The sequence below is a fragment of the Ctenocephalides felis genome, unplaced genomic scaffold (genome assembly GCF_003426905.1).
Source record: "Ctenocephalides felis isolate EL2017-DRISC unplaced genomic scaffold, ASM342690v1 CF-g0.4_SCAFFOLD_01604, whole genome shotgun sequence".
Taxonomy (NCBI): Eukaryota; Metazoa; Arthropoda; class Insecta; order Siphonaptera; family Pulicidae; genus Ctenocephalides; species Ctenocephalides felis.
Window position 1 is genome coordinate 21,042,386 of NW_020537758.1, and position 17,974 is coordinate 21,060,359.

At 29.5% G+C, this 17,974-nt stretch overlaps 2 protein-coding genes across 2 annotated transcripts in view; both read right to left on the minus strand.

Moving 5' to 3' along the window:
• Positions 1 to 22: 22 nt before the first annotated feature.
• Positions 23 to 3,880, minus strand: LOC113373501. The gene is made up of 7 exons (XM_026613794.1): positions 3,819 to 3,880; positions 695 to 788; positions 549 to 595; positions 392 to 475; positions 269 to 326; positions 147 to 204; positions 23 to 82 (listed from the first exon to the last, which is right to left on the minus strand). The coding sequence occupies exons 1-6, from the start codon at positions 3,878 to 3,880 to the stop codon at positions 151 to 153; spliced, it is 399 nt and encodes a 132-aa protein (XP_026469579.1). The 3' UTR covers positions 23 to 82; positions 147 to 150.
• Positions 3,881 to 6,535: 2,655 nt separating this feature from the next.
• The window catches only part of LOC113373502 (differentially expressed in FDCP 6 homolog), a 17,657-nt gene continuing 6,218 nt past the window's right edge, over positions 6,536 to 17,974 (minus strand). The window contains exons 2-10 of the mRNA XM_026613795.1: positions 11,474 to 11,662; positions 11,271 to 11,411; positions 9,901 to 10,140; positions 9,477 to 9,721; positions 8,836 to 9,049; positions 8,297 to 8,463; positions 6,942 to 7,078; positions 6,744 to 6,868; positions 6,536 to 6,673 (exon numbers count right to left, since the gene is read on the minus strand). Coding sequence (XP_026469580.1) covers positions 6,536 to 6,673; positions 6,744 to 6,868; positions 6,942 to 7,078; positions 8,297 to 8,463; positions 8,836 to 9,049; positions 9,477 to 9,721; positions 9,901 to 10,140; positions 11,271 to 11,411; positions 11,474 to 11,662 — 1,596 coding nt within the window. The remainder of the gene's footprint in view (positions 6,674 to 6,743; positions 6,869 to 6,941; positions 7,079 to 8,296; positions 8,464 to 8,835; positions 9,050 to 9,476; positions 9,722 to 9,900; positions 10,141 to 11,270; positions 11,412 to 11,473; positions 11,663 to 17,974) is intronic.

A 17,974-nucleotide genomic window follows, 5' to 3' on the forward strand; every position in this document is an offset into this window, starting at 1 on the left:
TACTGTTTATGGATAAACACACATCTGATTAAATGTTCCTGGTGAAGGAGTCTGTGTGCAGAGCAGCAGAAGTTGAAAGGACCTGAGAAAAAAAAGAAATATTTTGGCAATGTTTGCATTTATACTGATTATGGATAAACACGCACCTGATTAAATGTTCCTGGTGAAGGAGTCTGTGTGCAGAGCAGCAGAAGTTGAAAGGACCTGAGAAAAAAAAGAAATATTTTGGCAATGTTTGCATTTATACTGATTATGGATAAACACGCACCTGATTAAATGTTCCTGGTGAAGGAGTCTGTGTGCAGAGCAGCAGAAGTTGAAAGGACCTGAGAAAAAAAAAGAAATATTTTAGCAATGTTTGCATTTATACTGGTTATGGATAAACACACACCTGATTAAATGTTTTCTAGAGATTCCTAGTAAAGTAGTCGGAATGAATATTCTTGCATTTTTGAATTGGCAGCTGAACCAGGATCTGGAATGAAAAAACATTAGAAATGTAAACATTGATGTTGTATAGAGAATTTATAAAAGTGTTTATGCGTTACCGAACAATCCATCGTGATGGGGTCTGTGTAGAGTTTGAATTTTCAATCTTGAATGAAAAAGATTTTATAAAAACAATGAAATAAAATAAAAAATTAACAGCATGTGAAAATAATGATAAGCTAAATATTGATTTTGAGACACTTACTTGAACTTTCTTCTTAGTCTCCTTCAAAGAGCATTTATTTATAAGTCTTGAATAAGTTTGTATGGTCTTGAAAATGTCATTGTTTGATAAATCTCTAAGTTATTCATACTTTGAATGCTTTCCAAATATTTTGATCGTATCATTCCAGTTGACCGTTGTGTAATAATCACAGTGTCCGATCAAATATGCCTAAAAAACAAATTATGAAGTTACAAATCAGTAGATCTAGTAAAGAATAAATAAAGTATATACATATAATATAAATATAATATAAAATAAAATTGGTTAATAAAATAAAATAAATGTAAATTGAATTTTCACTCGATACTACTTGGCCATTCGATACTTAATAATTTATTTGATATGATACGTTGTGGTTTTCATGTGATTTCATCTTGATGCCCAGAAATATAGTTCTGGGTAGTTTCTAGCAGTTTAATAATCGCACTTGGTTTTATATGAAATGCATTAACATGAATTCAAAATAATAAAAATTGAAATGTAATGTAATACTTCAAATCCACATTGCATAGACTTAAAAGATTCAAACGACCACATTATATTTTAGTAGTAGTAGTAGAATGGATTAGTGTTTGTTAGTATTTGTTAGTATTATTAGATACGAGAACTAAGAATGCAAATCATGCAAATGGTCATTTGATTCATGAAAGCCAATGCTTTAATGATTTCGTAAATTTGTAAAAGATAAAGCAAAAACTAAAAGTATCAATTAATGAATATCTTGAGTAAATTCACTGTTCGATAAATACATTCATACCAAATGCAATTCCAATAAAACCACAATTAGTGCATTACAGTGACATGAAAACTGAATGATTCTGCACAAAATGCCACAAATTCAAACGTACCTGCACCTGTAAAATACAGAAATTAGTATTGAATTGTGATGAACATCATTAAACGTCACCAAAGCTGTCTTCGTGTGCAATGCAGTTTTCAATCAAATTGTAATGACTATTTTAAGTGGATAAAATAGTACATTGAACACAAAGCAGTTCTATAATAAACTAGTTTTGCTTTAAAATTCTTGACGTAATGATTGTGGTCCAATGTACATAATTTGTCAGATCTGTAAATTGAAGTGAGTTAGAAGATAGTAATGATTTAAATAACACTTAGAATTTAACAATTTGTACAGATACTCACGAAAGTCTCGATGATAAAAGTAAACATGAAATAGTAGTTCAGATTTACTTTCACTTTGTGTCTTCCAATTAGAGCAAAAACTTTGAAAAATAGTATTTTATATTTGTATAAACAATAGTGAATATAAAATAAATTATATTATTCCCGAAAGTCTCAGGACCGAGTCCAAAATATTCACAAATCACAATCACTTTTCGAATATATTGCACAAGGCCAACTAAACAGTTTTATTTAACAGTAGACATTATGAAATAAAATATATCCGGTGTCTATGACACTAATAAGACTTGAACAAAGTATGACGCAACACTGTCGAACACGAAATAAAATCCTAGTGAATCCGCAAAGCGAAATGTACTTAGCACTAGTACAACATACCAAATTATATTCCAGACAGCAAATGGCAAGAGGCCCTCTGGATTCCACGATGTTTTTTTGACCAACTCCGATGAGAAAATGATTTTATGCAATGACATTCCACAGACTGGCATAAACCATAGATATGCAAAAAGAACTTGTAGATGTGCGACTACGGAGCGTGCGAAGATGGCGCTGCATGTACCCGAGCGCCTCTTTGTTCGAAAATCCAACGAATATTTGTTTGAGTAAGTTATGCTACATGTACTTAATGCGAAATATATTATGCACCTTATCGCAAAAATAGTGAATAAATTTAAATAGTACATGGAAATTACATTAGTTTTACAGTTGAATTGCAGTCTGAACATTTCTGATAATATTATAAAGAAAACGTCACGAATGCTTAATTATTATGACAAGAAATGATAAAATAATAATATTTCATTTTGATATTGATATTATTATAATGTATTATGATCATTTCTCATGGTTAAGTAATTGACATAGTAGTTGCTTTCCTGACAAGTCAATAAATGATTACTATTAATTTTTATTAAAATGGTTTTTTGAAACCAAATAATTGGATATATTGGATTATAAATATTATCAAGACTGTAAGGCTTATTCAGCAGAATATAATAATATAGTTTAAAAGAAATTTATTATTTGTAAATCAGATTCAAAGAATGGCGTGTTGCTTAACCCAGAAATGTGTTTTCTTTAATATTTATTATATTATTTTGGAAAACATCTCTGCTCATTCTTTAACTAAGTTAAACAAAAATATACTAGTGGTGTATGGCATCGTGCCATACGGCAAATTGCTGGAACTTTCCATAAATTCCTAAATTTTTCAAATAGATTGTTATAATTATATGTAGTATTATAAGTGATGTGTAGAACTTTAACTAAATTAGAATTAAAATCCGAATTGGTTTTCGATATCCAAAAAAAAATAGTTTTTTTTTTTAAATTAAAAAAAATTAAATTTAAACAAAATTTGTTTACCCAAAAGCAATCATTTTGTCAACACAAACAGAAAGCTTTTTAAATCATTCAAATCAGATGCTTAGTTCTTTCAAAAACTGGCATTTTTGGACATTTAACTCTGTATCACCAAAACGGCTGAACCTGCCTGTGCCAAAATTTAATCACCACTTTTCCCCATCATTACAAATCGAATGTTTTTTGGATTATTCAAATCGGTTAATCCGTCCTTTAAAAAACTGGCACTTTTAGCGCTCTTTGCTTCATATCTCCGAAGCCGCTGGACTTGCCTTTGCCAAAAACCAATAAGCAGATCTAGCTATCAATTGGAATCGATTGCTGTTGAAATAGTCGATGAAAAAATTTTTTTCAAAGTTCTAAAAAAAAGTGAATTTAAAAAAAATTGATTGTTGGTACAGGAAGTTCTAACAATTTGCCTTAAGATACGATGCCATGCACCACTGGTTCTATTATTATTATTTTCCGTGTACAATCGAGCAGATTACGTGCATGTGTTACTACTTGCTAGTCGTACACGAAATCGCACTCGGCACACATGTCATCTTGATTCTATTAACCGACATAGCTTAATTCCGCGGAGGATACTTACATGTTCTCTATCCGTAGACTGGATTCTGGATATGTCTCCAAATTCCATGACGGTTGTTTCATTTGTAAGAGGACTCGTATATTATAAACACATGGGATACGCAAATGCATACGAATATGGGATGTTTAGTCAGCAATTACGATATTGCGATTTAAACACAAGTTTACACACTTTATATATTCACACACAGACATATATACGTAATATATGTATATATATATATATATATATATATATATATATATATATACATAAGTCCTGGATTTTTTCAATATATTGATTGTTTCTTTTCCGAACAGTAAATTCAATAATAAAAACAATTTGTTACCAATTTGTCTCTTGCAAAAATTATCAAAAACAATACATTGGCCAAACATCACAATACATTCATAAGAGAATGAGACAACATGAATTAAGCGTCACTCATCATAAAAGCCGAAGTTTCCAAAGCACTCTTGTCCAACATTCCATTGAAAATTCACATATTTTTACCTTTGAACCCAATATTTTATATAGAGAGGATTGTACTTTTAAAAAACTTTTTTTTGAAAGCAGTTTAATCTTTTTGAATTTGTCAAATTGTGTTAATAAAAGATCAGATCATAATATCATTCATGACTCGTATCTAAATTTTTTAAACCTAATTAAAAACAATTAATCCTTTAATAATTTTGTGTGTATATACGCATGTATATATGTTGTAATATATGCACATCCATATATGTGCTTATATGTATGTTTTTGTATTTACACTATATACATGTACTTGCGTACATGTTCGTGTATATAATTGTGCATGTAGGTGTGCATATACGTGTGCATGTATATATACATAATATTTCTCAACATTTACTAAAGCACTATTTCCTCTTTTTTCGTAAATTACCAATACAAGAGCCATAAAAAATTATTCTTGCCTAAATTCCATACATATCCCTTACATCTGACCGACAGAACTCCATATCAGTGTGTTTTAGTCTTGTGAAGTCATAACATCTACAAATATCCTCAAAAAAATCGAGTGTTTTTAACAAAAAATATTAGTGATATGGATATATAAATTATTACAGGTAAATAATTTTTGCTTCTCAATTTTATATAAAACCTTTTGTAGTTAATTTTTATTACTCTTTACACAGTACATAATCCATTCCTTTATATTTTTTTCTAATTAATCTGTAATGACCATCATTAATTAATGTTAATCAATATTTTTAAAAAACATTGTATTTGACAGAATAAACCTGATGATGGAATGTACCTAGTTCCGAAACGTCGTTATTAAACATCTTCAAAAAACAAATTGTTTTTTATTATTGGATTTACTGTTCGGAAAAGGAACAATCAATATATATATATATATATATATAATATATATATATATATATATATATATATATATATTAGAGCAGTTCGATTTAAAGATCACTTAGGCACATTCTGGGAATCAAAATAAGATAATTTGCTGAAGAAACCATATTTCTAAATGTCCCGTGCAATGACCCAAAGATAAGGGTTAAATTTTGAAAAACCACTCAAGGGGGGTCCCAGGGGGTACAGCATGGGCATCGGTGGATCGGCCTTCCAAAGTTAGTGAGGGTCGGTCATACATTTGGACCCGATTGAGGCACTCTAAATGGGTCAAATTAGAATTTTTAAAATTGTAATTCTTATTTTTTGGTCAATGCACGGGACATCAAAATTCATTTTAGCGGTTTCTTCAGCAACTATCTTATTTTGATTCATAGTACCAGAAAATCGTATGTTTTTAAGCGACTTTTTTTGACCCACACAAACCGAACTTAACACCCTTTTTTAAATAATATTTCTGTTAAATACGGAAAAATTGTTACAAAAATTACAATATACTTGCTGATTGAATATGGTAATATAAGGAACAGCAAAACGGTTATCCTTACAAACTTTTAGTTCATTTATATACCGGTATGATATTTTTACTATAACAAGTATAAACATTGTGAGAGTACAATCTTTTAGAGTAACAAACAAACAAATTTATGTACCGCCCATAAAATTATCCAGTGAAATATAAGTTTTGAATAGAAGAAAGTGAAGTATAAACATTGAACTATTTCCATTCTTCTATAAACTATTATCGTGGCATATTATTTAATAATAGTACAGAAGAGTGGAGTGCGTTCCTATTTTCAAATTATTTCCACTCATAATACTATTGGTTTTTAGATTTTAGATTTTTTTTGTTTGACGTTAAAACATATTTTTGCATGTTTTTTTGACAAATTCTCGAAAATAAAATACTTGTAATTACTTAATTGTATGTGTGTCAATCAGTTCTAAATAATTTTACAATATATAATATATCAGCATCTTATAAAAAGTTGCGAGATATTGTAAAAATGTATATATGAAGGTGTAATTTTTCGTAAAATATTTAAATATATATATTTTTTAAAACTCTACAAAATAAATAGTTAAAAATCAATCGTTTTTTCAACAAATAACGAACGATTTTGATTATTTGGCTGAAAAACATTCAATAATATACACATATATACCTATATTTAATTTAAATCTTAAGAAAAAGCAGTAGATGCTATCAAAATAGTGAGTTTATTTTTTCTTTGATATACTTACATTAACAATATCATATATATTTCTTCTAATAAAAATTTCACAGCATTGGCACTGGCACAATATACATTATTATCAATGTTAAGAATACTTTCATATTATTATCAACTAGTAGTAACATTATTTGATTTCTCATCTCTAAATGTATCCTTTTCAAAATCCAGAGTATTATTAGTCGACACCATAGAAATTGCACGTCTGCCGCGCATGTGTTTATTTTTTTCTCTAGATATTGTAAGTTCCTTAAAAATTAAATGTTATAAATGGATTGAATTTATAAAATTCAGTTTGGGTTACTTGATTTAAACTTACCCGAAGCTGAGGTGCTAAATTGTTTTTACTTTCTTCTGATGCCAACATTTTTTCTCGAGCGGTTTTTAACTCAGCATCCAATTTCTCTCGTTGCTGTTCTAATTCTTTTAAACGTTTTTTAGCTTCTAAAAACATATAATATTGTTTTAATAAATATAATTCCAATTTTTAAGTAGCTCTTTTAGTTAAAATATTTACCTATCAGTTGACCTTCCTTTTCGTGTTGTATTTGTTCAAATTCTTGCCTTTTTCTACGCTCTTCTTCTAAAAGACATCTTTGCTCTTCTTGTAATCGTTCCAATTCTTCACGCCTTTTCCATTCAGCAGCAAGTTCCCTTTATAATTCGAAAAATAATTATATACCTATAATACATAATATACTATCCCCACAGCAATGGGGAATAGTAAGAAATATTTAAAGATTATTTTTCTGAAATAATATTGACCTCAAACCAATCAAACCACAACAGTAATGATAACTATTGATTTTGCTAGAAAAAATTAGAGACAACATTAAATTAAACTAGTGAGGCGCATGGCATCGTGCCTTAAAGCAAATTGCTGGAACTTCCCGTACCAAAAATTTTGATTTTTTTAAAAGATTAGCATTTTTGAAAAAAATTTACTCTGAAAAATTAGATTTTTGAGAAACTATAAATTTTTGACTATAATTTACTTTTTTTGAAAAAAAGACTTTTTGAAGAAAAGTGTATTTTGAAATATTTTGGAAATTATGAACTTTTTTTCAAAGCAATCGTACTGCTTCAACTGCTCAGAGATAAAATAACGAGGCGCGTAAGCGCCGTGCCGCCGTCTAACGGATAAGCATTGGTACGGAACCCATAGGAATGTAAACAAAATTTATACTTATTGTTAATATCTCTATAAAATTTCTGATAATTTGATGTGCATATGTCTAATGATCATTTTTGACCGCCAAATGGAATTTTTTTTTACTTTTTTTACGAGATCTCCGAAACCGCTAGACCTGCCTTCGCGAAAAACTAATCAGCACGTTTCCTTATCAATACAAATCTAATGTTGTTTGAACTATTCAAATCGCTTCATCCGTGTTCCCGAAATCGTCGACGAAAATTTGAATCCAAACACACATACACACACGCACACACACACATATACACACACATACATCCATTTTTTCTAAGGCATGCCAAAATATTCAGAAACCTCTGAAACGTAAAGATATAAAAACAATTTCATTTTCGATTTTTTGCGATTACTCTAACTTAACTAGAAAGTTAACTAGAAAGAATATAGTATCTTATGAATAAAATGTTAGTGACGTAATATCACTAGCATTAACTGATTAATATTTTCAGAAGTCAGATTATTGCTTTCAGAAGTCGGTTAAAAATGATTTAACAAATTTATTTGAAATTTTTGTGATGGTTTCAAAATAAAAGTGGTACCTTGATCCAAAGGAGCAAAACAGTAACGCCAGTTACAAAAATGCAAATTCAAAATAGAAATATAAAAGTGTCGTCGAAAGCCCTGCGCAACATAGAAAAAAGCTCAAAGTTATAAATATTCACCTGGCTTGGAGCGCTCGTACGATTTCTTCATCACGTTTGGCCTGAGTTTCTTCTTCGAGCATTCGTTCTAAATTCATGCGGGCGTCTTGCATTTCCCGGACTTTTTGCGATTCTTCCTCTGCGATTGCTTGCAATTTTTGTGCTTGGGACTCTGCAGCCTCTCGGGCCTAAATAGGAAAAATGTAATACTATATAATTCGTACAATGAGCTTACATGTTAAAGTTATAGTTTTTAAATAGTGTATTTTTTAAATTACTTTGCGTTTGTTCTACAGACTCTAAAAACTAAATAAAATTATATAAGTTTAAAATGTAATGATGTTTTTCATTTTGAGACTAATAATAAGCTGTTAAATAACACAAGAAAAAATTGATTGAGTTCAGTGTGCGATATAGGTTTCAATGAATTTGAAGTCAAAGTTGGGAGTCAAATAACAAAAATATTTTTAATATTATCATTTATATCTTTTTAAATAAAAAAATTGAATAGCTTGCTTTCGATTGTTTTTTATTATATAAAAATGATGTCTTTACCATACCAATTTCTCTCGCAACAACTGCGCCCGAGTTTCTTCGACTTCTTGAACATGATTTGCAATTCTTTTGGCTTCTTCTGATCGTTTTGTTAACTCCTGATTTGATTGTTGTTCCCTCTGTTTTCGCCTTTCCATTGCCATTGATCTTTGGTAGCCGATAATTCCATTCGAATACATTATTGCCAGTTGAATTGCTGTTATCCATTGCAAACGCGTTCTAAAATTAATGAATTACGTAATTATGTAAAATATTATTACAAATGAATAAATGTTTTAATGACTAACAATTGGATATATGTACAATATGTTAGTTAGAAATATTTCTATTGCATATTAAAATTTAAAGATATATCAAGTACATCACGTAGAGTAAATGAATAAATTTTGAAATAAAACGACTTTGAATTCGATCTTTCATATTCTTTAGCATTCAATTGAAGAATTTAGTATTAATTTAATGTGTTGAATGAAATTAGCATTTTGAATTACATGTATCTATCATAATTACTTAAGTTTGAAAAAACCTGAGTATTGAATTTGTCATGTTTTTGAAATTATTTACATAGATTTGAAACGCAGTAAACAATATCAACTTATTATTGGATGTCATTATATTTAGAATTAATTGAATGATGTCAACCTACTTGTGATCTTCCGCCGCCAATTCAACCACTTTGTCTCCTGTTACAAGATTCATTCTTTGCATATTTTGCATTTTTTGACAATCTTTTTCATTTATTGGAGTTACGAAACTTGATGGATCCAATGGCATTGATCCACAAACTTCTTTGCCATTTGAATCCTTGTAATATGTTAATACATTGGGTTGGAGGAGAAACCAATATTCTTTCATTGATGGCAGTAAGTTTCCCTTTTTATATAAATATCCCTGTAAAATAATAAAACCTATATATTTTGAAGTCGATTTTTAATTTGTACTTGTCGAAAAAAAATTAAATATAAAATTTTACATTGGATTGAATTGAATTTTACATCTAGCACCTCATTAATATGAGTCTTTTTACTCGAAGGTGAAGAGAATATTATTATGACATACAAATCAGTTACCTTTTTTACAACGTCTTCTACGTATGTTTGGTACAATTCGTCAATAGCTTCTGATAAGGCAATTTCGTCAACAGTACCCTCTCCGCAATATTTCTTTTCGATAATTGCCAAAAACATAGAAAACGGGAGAACCAAAATCGGGGACATGATTTCGATCCAATTTGATTCATCCCATTGCAATCCCAAAGTTTGTACGAGGCGCTCACAAATTTGCTTCGCCTCCGAAATATGCAGTAAAGCCTGTCGAAATGATCAAATATGATATATAAGTACAATATGAAATTTCGAACAATAATTTAAAAAAACACAAAAATAACAAACAATTAACAAGAAATGTGTTCATAATAAAAAAATATATATAACTCAATATTGTTATTGTATAATTTTAGTTAATTTTTCAAAAGATGCTTTTGTTTCACAAATATCATTTGTTTTCTGTCATTATGTACTTTTTTCAACGATTCAAAACAATATTTTGTTTAGTAAATATTGCGTGAAAAATCTTGTACATTTTTTTATATTGTCATAATTATATAGAGTTAATAATATTCATATAAAATGTATGATCTATTTTATAGCAACAAGACAAAATAATATCTTAATAAAATACAATATCCACTAATAAAAAAGAATATTATTACAATCACTTTGACAAGACTAAAATTTGTGAATACCCATGAAAATATGTACTTTAATACATAAATATACAAACTAGTGAAACTAATTAATTTCATAGTTCAAATGAGTACCTAAATAATACTAATATTGATTAGAAATAATTTTCTTAGGTATAAATTATTATCCACTACGTTAAAAAATAAAAATAATTACTACCAGGATTTTTACAAATAAAATTATTATATTAATAACGTATTGACGTATTATCTAGGAATCAAATGAATGTCTAATCATATTACATCTATTTTTAAAATAATTTTTGAGGAAAATGATACCTACTATATGCATCATTGAAAAATTTACATTTCAAGTCTTGAAAAATTTAATAAGTACCTACTGTTTGTAATTAAAACTCAGTAAATTACAAAAATAATAAATTATTTTAAAGATTTTAAAAATTTCTTTTATTTATTTAATAATAATAAATAAACGAGGTATATTTGTATTGTTTCTTATGTTATGTTTATATGGCGAATTTTATGACCAAAACGTAAACTTGTGTAGTAAATATATATTTGAAAAAATCCTCAGTGCACAACTCTATATTTTATTAATAATAAATTTAATGTATAAAGAAATTTGTGTGGATTAAGTGAAATTCCAAATTTACATGAGTTAGCCATTATTATTTTGAACGGATTATTTAGTATTTAGTATATTTTATGTAAGAATGATTATTATATATATATTACCTCAAATTTGTTTTCATTTTTCTCCTCCGTAATTAATTCAGCTAATAAACAAAATATTCTAAATAATTTATAAATGCTGTCCTCGGGTATAACCTTCCTCTGCCGATCGACATATTTGCGATGACAAACTAACCAGCACACCTAAAATAAAATTTAATATGTTAAAATGTTTTCAACATCTATTTAAATTCAAATAATATTACCTCATCTATTTTTTCTCCATATTCTTTTAAGAGTGTGGAAGACAACTCTTTTGGAAGAGCACTGAATACTTCTCGATCCAAATAATAAACAAAATTCTCAAAATTTAAATACGGAGTTGACTGAAAATGTTCTAATCCTTTTTCAACAGAGTGTAAATCTAATAATGTTCCGAGGTTGGCTGTGAGCACCTGTTGTGGAATTAAAAATATAAAAAAAATAAGAAAATAATGCTTAACAAGAATCAAATAGTAATAACCTTATAATGATAAAAAAATTAGCAGTAAAGGAAAAATTTAGCTAAGCACAGATACTTCAGGCTAGAAATTAGATAAAAGAAGCTCAACTATCAAATCATTCTACTTGTGAAAAAATGATTTGTTTTGGGGAAAGGCATATTTAATTTCAAATATAAACTAGCTGTAAGTGGAATTCTGTCTTAAGGCAATTAAGGCATCGTGCCTTAAGGCAAATTGCAGGAACTTCCGGTACCAAAAATTTTTTTTTTTTTAAAAACGATTAACATTTTTGAAAAAAAATTACTTTGAAAAAATACGATTTTTAAGAAACTATAAATTGGACAAAAAATTACTTTTTTTTTAAAAAAAAATTATAAAAAAAAAAAATTTATTTTTTTTTTGAAAAAAAAAAATTTTTTCTTTATTTTGACATATTGTGGAAGATCTGAACTTTTTTTTTCAAAGCAATCGTACTGCTTTAACTGCATAGGGACAAAATATAAAGCGCGAAAGCGCCGCGTCGCTGTCTAACGCATAAGCATTGGTACGGAGCCCATAGGAATGTTAACAAAATGTATACTTATTGTTAAAATCTCTATAAAATATCTGATAATTTGATGTGCATATGTCTAATGATCATTTTTGACCGCCAAATGGCTCATTTTTTTTAAATTTAAATTTTATGACACTTGGTCTATTAGTTTTCGAGATATTCGCATTTGAAATTTTGCAGTGTTAAAAAGTACTAAAAAAAATTCTCACTCTTTTGGCTATTGCTCGGCGTGTGAGGCAGATAGAGGGTCCGAATTGGAAATTAATTGTAGGGAATATAGCGAAATATATCGCCATATAATAATTATTTTAATACTCATATGCTTCCTGGTTAAAACCGCCGGAAACTCAAAAATGAAGCTGATCAAATGCACTAAAAAATTTTTGATGAAAAATCTTATCATCTTGGATTTCGATAAAACTCATAGTGTTTATGCACAATATTGTCAGTAAAATTCTGTGAAAATTTTATGACACTTGGTCTATTAGTTTTCGAGATATTCGCATTTGAAATTTGCAGTGTTAAAAAGTACAAAAAAAAATTCTCACTCTTTTGGCTATTGCTCGGCGTGTGAGGCAGATAGAGGGTCCGAATTGGAAATTAATTGTAGGGAATATAGCGAAATATATCGCCATATAATAATTATTTTAATACTCATATGCTTTCCTGGTTAAAACCGCCGGAAACTCAAAAATGAAGCTGATCAAATGCACTAAAAAATTTTTGATGAAAAAATCTTATCATCTCGGATTTCGATAAAACTCATAGTGTTTATGCACAATATTGTCAGTAAAATTCTGTGAAAATTTTATGACACTTGGTCTATTAGTTTTCGAGATATTCGCATTTGAAAATTTGCAGTGTTAAAAAGTACCAAAAAAAATTCTCACTCTTTGGCTATTGCTCGGCGTGTGAGGCAGATAGAGGGTCCGAATTGGAAATTAATTGTAGGGAATATAGCGAAATATAACGCCATATAATAATTATTTTAATACTCATATGCTTTCCTGGTTAAAACCGCCGGAAACTCAAAAATGAAGCTGATCAAATGCACTAAAAAATTTTTGATGAAAAAATCTTATCATCTCGGATTTCGATAAAACTTATAGTGTTTATGCACAATATGTCAGTAAAATTCTGTAAAATTTTATGACACTTGGTCTATTAGTTTTCGAGATATTCGCATTTGAAATTTTGCAGTGTTAAAAAGTACCAAAAAAAATTCTCACTCTTTTGGCTATTGCTCGGCGTGTGAGGCAGATAGAGGGTCCGAATTGGAAATTAATTGTAGGGAATATAGCGAAATATAACGCCATATAATATTATTTTAATACTCATATGCTTTCCTGGTTAAAACCGCCGGAAACTCAAAAATGAAGCTGATCAAATGCACTAAAAAATTTTTGATGAAAAGTCTTATCATCTCGGATTTCGATAAAACTTATAGTGTTTATGCACAATATTGTCAGTAAAATTCTGTGAAAATTTTATGACACTTGGTCTATTAGTTTTCGAGATATTCGCATTTGAAATTTTGCAGTGTTAAAAAGTACCAAAAAAAATTCTCACTCTTTTGGCTATTGCTCGGCGTGTGAGGCAGATAGAGGGTCCGAATTGGAAATTAATTGTAGGGAATATAGCGAAATATAACGCCATATAATAATTATTTTAATACTCATATGCCTTCCTGGTTAAAACCGCCGGAAACTCAAAAATGAAGCTGATCAAATGCACTAAAAAATTTTTGATGAAAAATCTTATCATCTCGGATTTCGATAAAACTCATAGTGTTTATGCACAATATTGTCAGTAAAATTCTGTGAAAATTTTATGACACTTGGTCTATTAGTTTTCGAGATATTCGCATTTGAAATTTTGCAGTGTTAAAAGTACAAAAAAAAATTCTCACTCTTTTGGCTATTGCTCGGCGTGTGAGGCAGATAGAGGGTCCGAATTGGAAATTAATTGTAGGGAATATAGCGAAATATAACGCCATATAATAATTATTTTAATACTCATATGCTTTCCTGGTTAAAACCGCCGGAAACTCAAAAATGAAGCTGATCAAATGCACTAAAAAATTTTTGATGAAAAAACTTATCATCTCGGATTTCGATAAAACTCATAGTGTTTATGCACAATATTGTCAGTAAAATTCTGTGAAAATTTTATGACACTTGGTCTATTAGTTTTCGAGATATTCGCATTTGAAATTTTGCAGTGTTAAAAAGTACCAAAAAAATTCTCACTCTTTTGGCTATTGCTCGGCGTGTGAGGCAGATAGAGGGTCCGAATTGGAAATTAATTTAGGGAATATAGCGAAATATAACGCCATATAATAATTATTTTAATACTCATATGCTTCCTGGTTAAAACCGCCGGAAACTCAAAAATGAAGCTGATCAAATGCACTAAAAAATTTTTGATGAAAAAGTCTTATCATCTCGGATTTCGATAAAACTCATAGTGTTTATGCACAATATTGTTAGTAAAATTCTGTGAAAATTTATGACACTTGGTCTATTAGTTTTCGAGATATTCGCATTTGAAAATTTGCAGTGTAAAAATACAAAAAAAAATTCTCACTCTTTTTGACTATTGCTCGGCGTGTGAGGCAGATAGGGGTCCGAATTGGAATTAATTGTAGGGAATATAGCGAAATATAACGCCATATATAATTATTTTAATACTCATATGCTTTCCTGGTTAAAACCGCCGAAACTCAAAAATGAAGCTGATCAAATGCACTAAAAAATTTTTGATGAAAAAGTCTTATCATCTCGGATTTCGATAAAACTCATAGTGTTTATGCACAATATTGTCAGTAAATTCTGTGAAAATTTTTATGACACTTGGTCTATAGTTTTCGAGATATTCGCATTTGAAAATTTGCAGTGTTAAAAAGTACAAAAAAAAATTCTCTCACTCTTTTGACGATTGCTCGGCGTGTGAGCAGATAGAGGGTCCGAATTGGAAATTAATTGTAGGGAATATAGCGAAATATAACGCCATATAATAATTATTTTAATACTCATATGCTTCCTGGTTAAAACCGCCGGAAACTCAAAAATGAAGCTGATCAAATACACTAAAAATTTTTGATGAAAAAGTCTTATCATCTCGGTTTTCGATAAAACTCATATTGTTTATGCACAATATTGTTAGTAAAATTCTGTGAAAATTTTATGACACTTGGTCTATTAGTTTTCGAGATATTCGCATTTGAAATTTTGCAGTGTTAAAAGTACCAAAAAAAATTCTCACTCTTTTGCGATTGCTCGGCTCGCGTGGTGAGGCAGATAGAGGGTCCGAATTGGAAATTAATTGTAGGGAATATAGCGAAATATAACGCCATATAATAATTATTTTAATACTCATATGCTTTCTTCCTGGTTAAAACCGCCGGAAACTCAAAATGAAGCTGATCAAATGCACTAAAAAATTTTTGATGAAAAATCTTATCATCTCGGATTTCGATAAAACTCATAGTGTTTATGCACAATATTGTTAGTAAAATTCTGTGAAAATTTTATGACACTTGGTCTATTAGTTTTCGAGATATTCGCATTTGAAATTTGGCAGTGTTAAAAAGTACAAAAAAAATTCTCACTCTTTTGACGATTGCTCGGCGTGTGAGGCAGATAGAGGGTCCGAATTGGAAATAATTGTAGGGAATATAGCGAAAATATAACGCCATATAATAATTATTTTAATACTCATATGCTTTTCTGGTTAAAACCGCCGGAAACTCAAAAATGAAGCTGATCAAATACACTAAAAATTTTGATGAAAAAGTCTTATCATCTCGGATTTCGATAAAACTCATAGTGTTTATGCACAATATTGTCAGTAAAATTCTGTGAAAATTTTATGACACTTGTCTATAGTTTTCGAGATATTCGCATTTGAAATTTTGCAGTGTTAAACGTACCAAAAAAATTCTCACTCTTTTGGCTATTGCTCGGCGTGTGAGGCAGATAGAGGGGTCCGAATTGGAAATTAATTGTAGGGAATATAGCGAAATATAACGCCATATAATAATTATTTTAATACTCATATGCTTTCCTGGTTAAAACCGCCGGAAACTCAAAAATGAAGCTGATCAAATGCACTAAAAAATTTTTGATGAAAAAATCTTATCATCTCGGATTTCGATAAAACTTATAGTGTTTATGCACAATATTGTCAGTAAAATTCTGTGAAAATTTTATGACACTTGGTCTATTAGTTTTCGAGATATTCGCATTTGAAATTTTGCAGTGTTAAAAGTACCAAAAAAAATTCTCACTCTTTTGGCTATTGCTCGGCGTGTGAGGCAGATAGAGGGTCCGAATTGGAAATTAATTGTAGGGAATATAGCGAAATATATAACGCCATATAATAATTATTTTAATACTCATATGCTTTCCTTGGTTAAAACCGCCGAAACTCAAAAAGAAGCTGATCAAATGCACTAAAAAATTTTTGATGAAAAAGTCTTATCATCTCGGATTTCGATAAACTTATAGTGTTTATGCACAATATTGTCAGTAAAATTCTGTAAAAATTTTATGACACTTGGTCTATTAGTTTTTGAGATATTCGCATTTGAAATTTTGCAGTGTTAAAAAGTACCCAAAAAAATTCTCACTCTTTTGGCTATTGCTCGGCGTGTGAGGCAGATGAGGGTCCGAATTGGAAATTATTTGTAGGGAATATAGCGAAAATAAACGCCATATAATAATTATTTTAATACTCATATGCTTTCCTGGTTAAAACCGCCGGAAACTCAAAAATGAAGCTGATCAAATGCACTAAAAAAATTTTTGATGAAAAGTCTTATCATCTCGGATTTCGATAAAACTTATAGTGTTTATGCACAATATTGTCAGTAAATTCTGTGAAAATTTTATGACACTTGGTCTATTAGTTTTCGAGATAATTCGCATTTGAAAATTTTGCAGGTTAAAGAAGTACCAAAAAAATTCTCACTCTTTTGGCTATTGCCTCGGCGTGGAGGGCAGATAGAGGGTCCGAATTGGAAATTAATGGTAGGGAATATAGCGAAATAATATCGCCATATAATAATTATTTAATACTCATATGCTTTCCTTGTTAAAACCGCCGGAAACTCAAAAATGAAGCTGATCAAATGCACTAAAAAATTTTTGATGAAAAAATCTTATCATCTCGGATTTCGATAAAACTCATAGTGTTATATGCACAATATTGTTAGTAAAATTCTGTGAAAATTTTGTGACACTTGGTCTATTAGTTAAATCTCTATAAAATATCTGATAATTTGATGTGCATATGTCTAATGATCAGTTTTGACCGCCAAAATGGCTCATTTTTTACTTTTTCCTCCTATCTGCGAGACCGCTAGACCTACCTTCATGAAATTTCATCGATTCTTCATCTTGTCAAATACAAGTAAAATTTTTTTTGAATTTTCAAATCTCGGACGCTCCGTTCTCTTAAAAACTGAGTTACCGTTTTCGGTACTTTTGCCCCGTATCTTCGGAACGGCTAGACCTGCCTTCTTCCACACAATGCGGCAAATATATAATTCCGGAACTCGCGAGTGCAAAGGTTTAAAATTTTTAAATATATTATTAGTCTGAAGACTTAAATATACAATAAATAAAACTATGTATTTTATTATGTAAAATATTATTTTTCTAGCAGATTTTTTTAATAATAAAGTATATGCATCATAATTTGGCGTAATT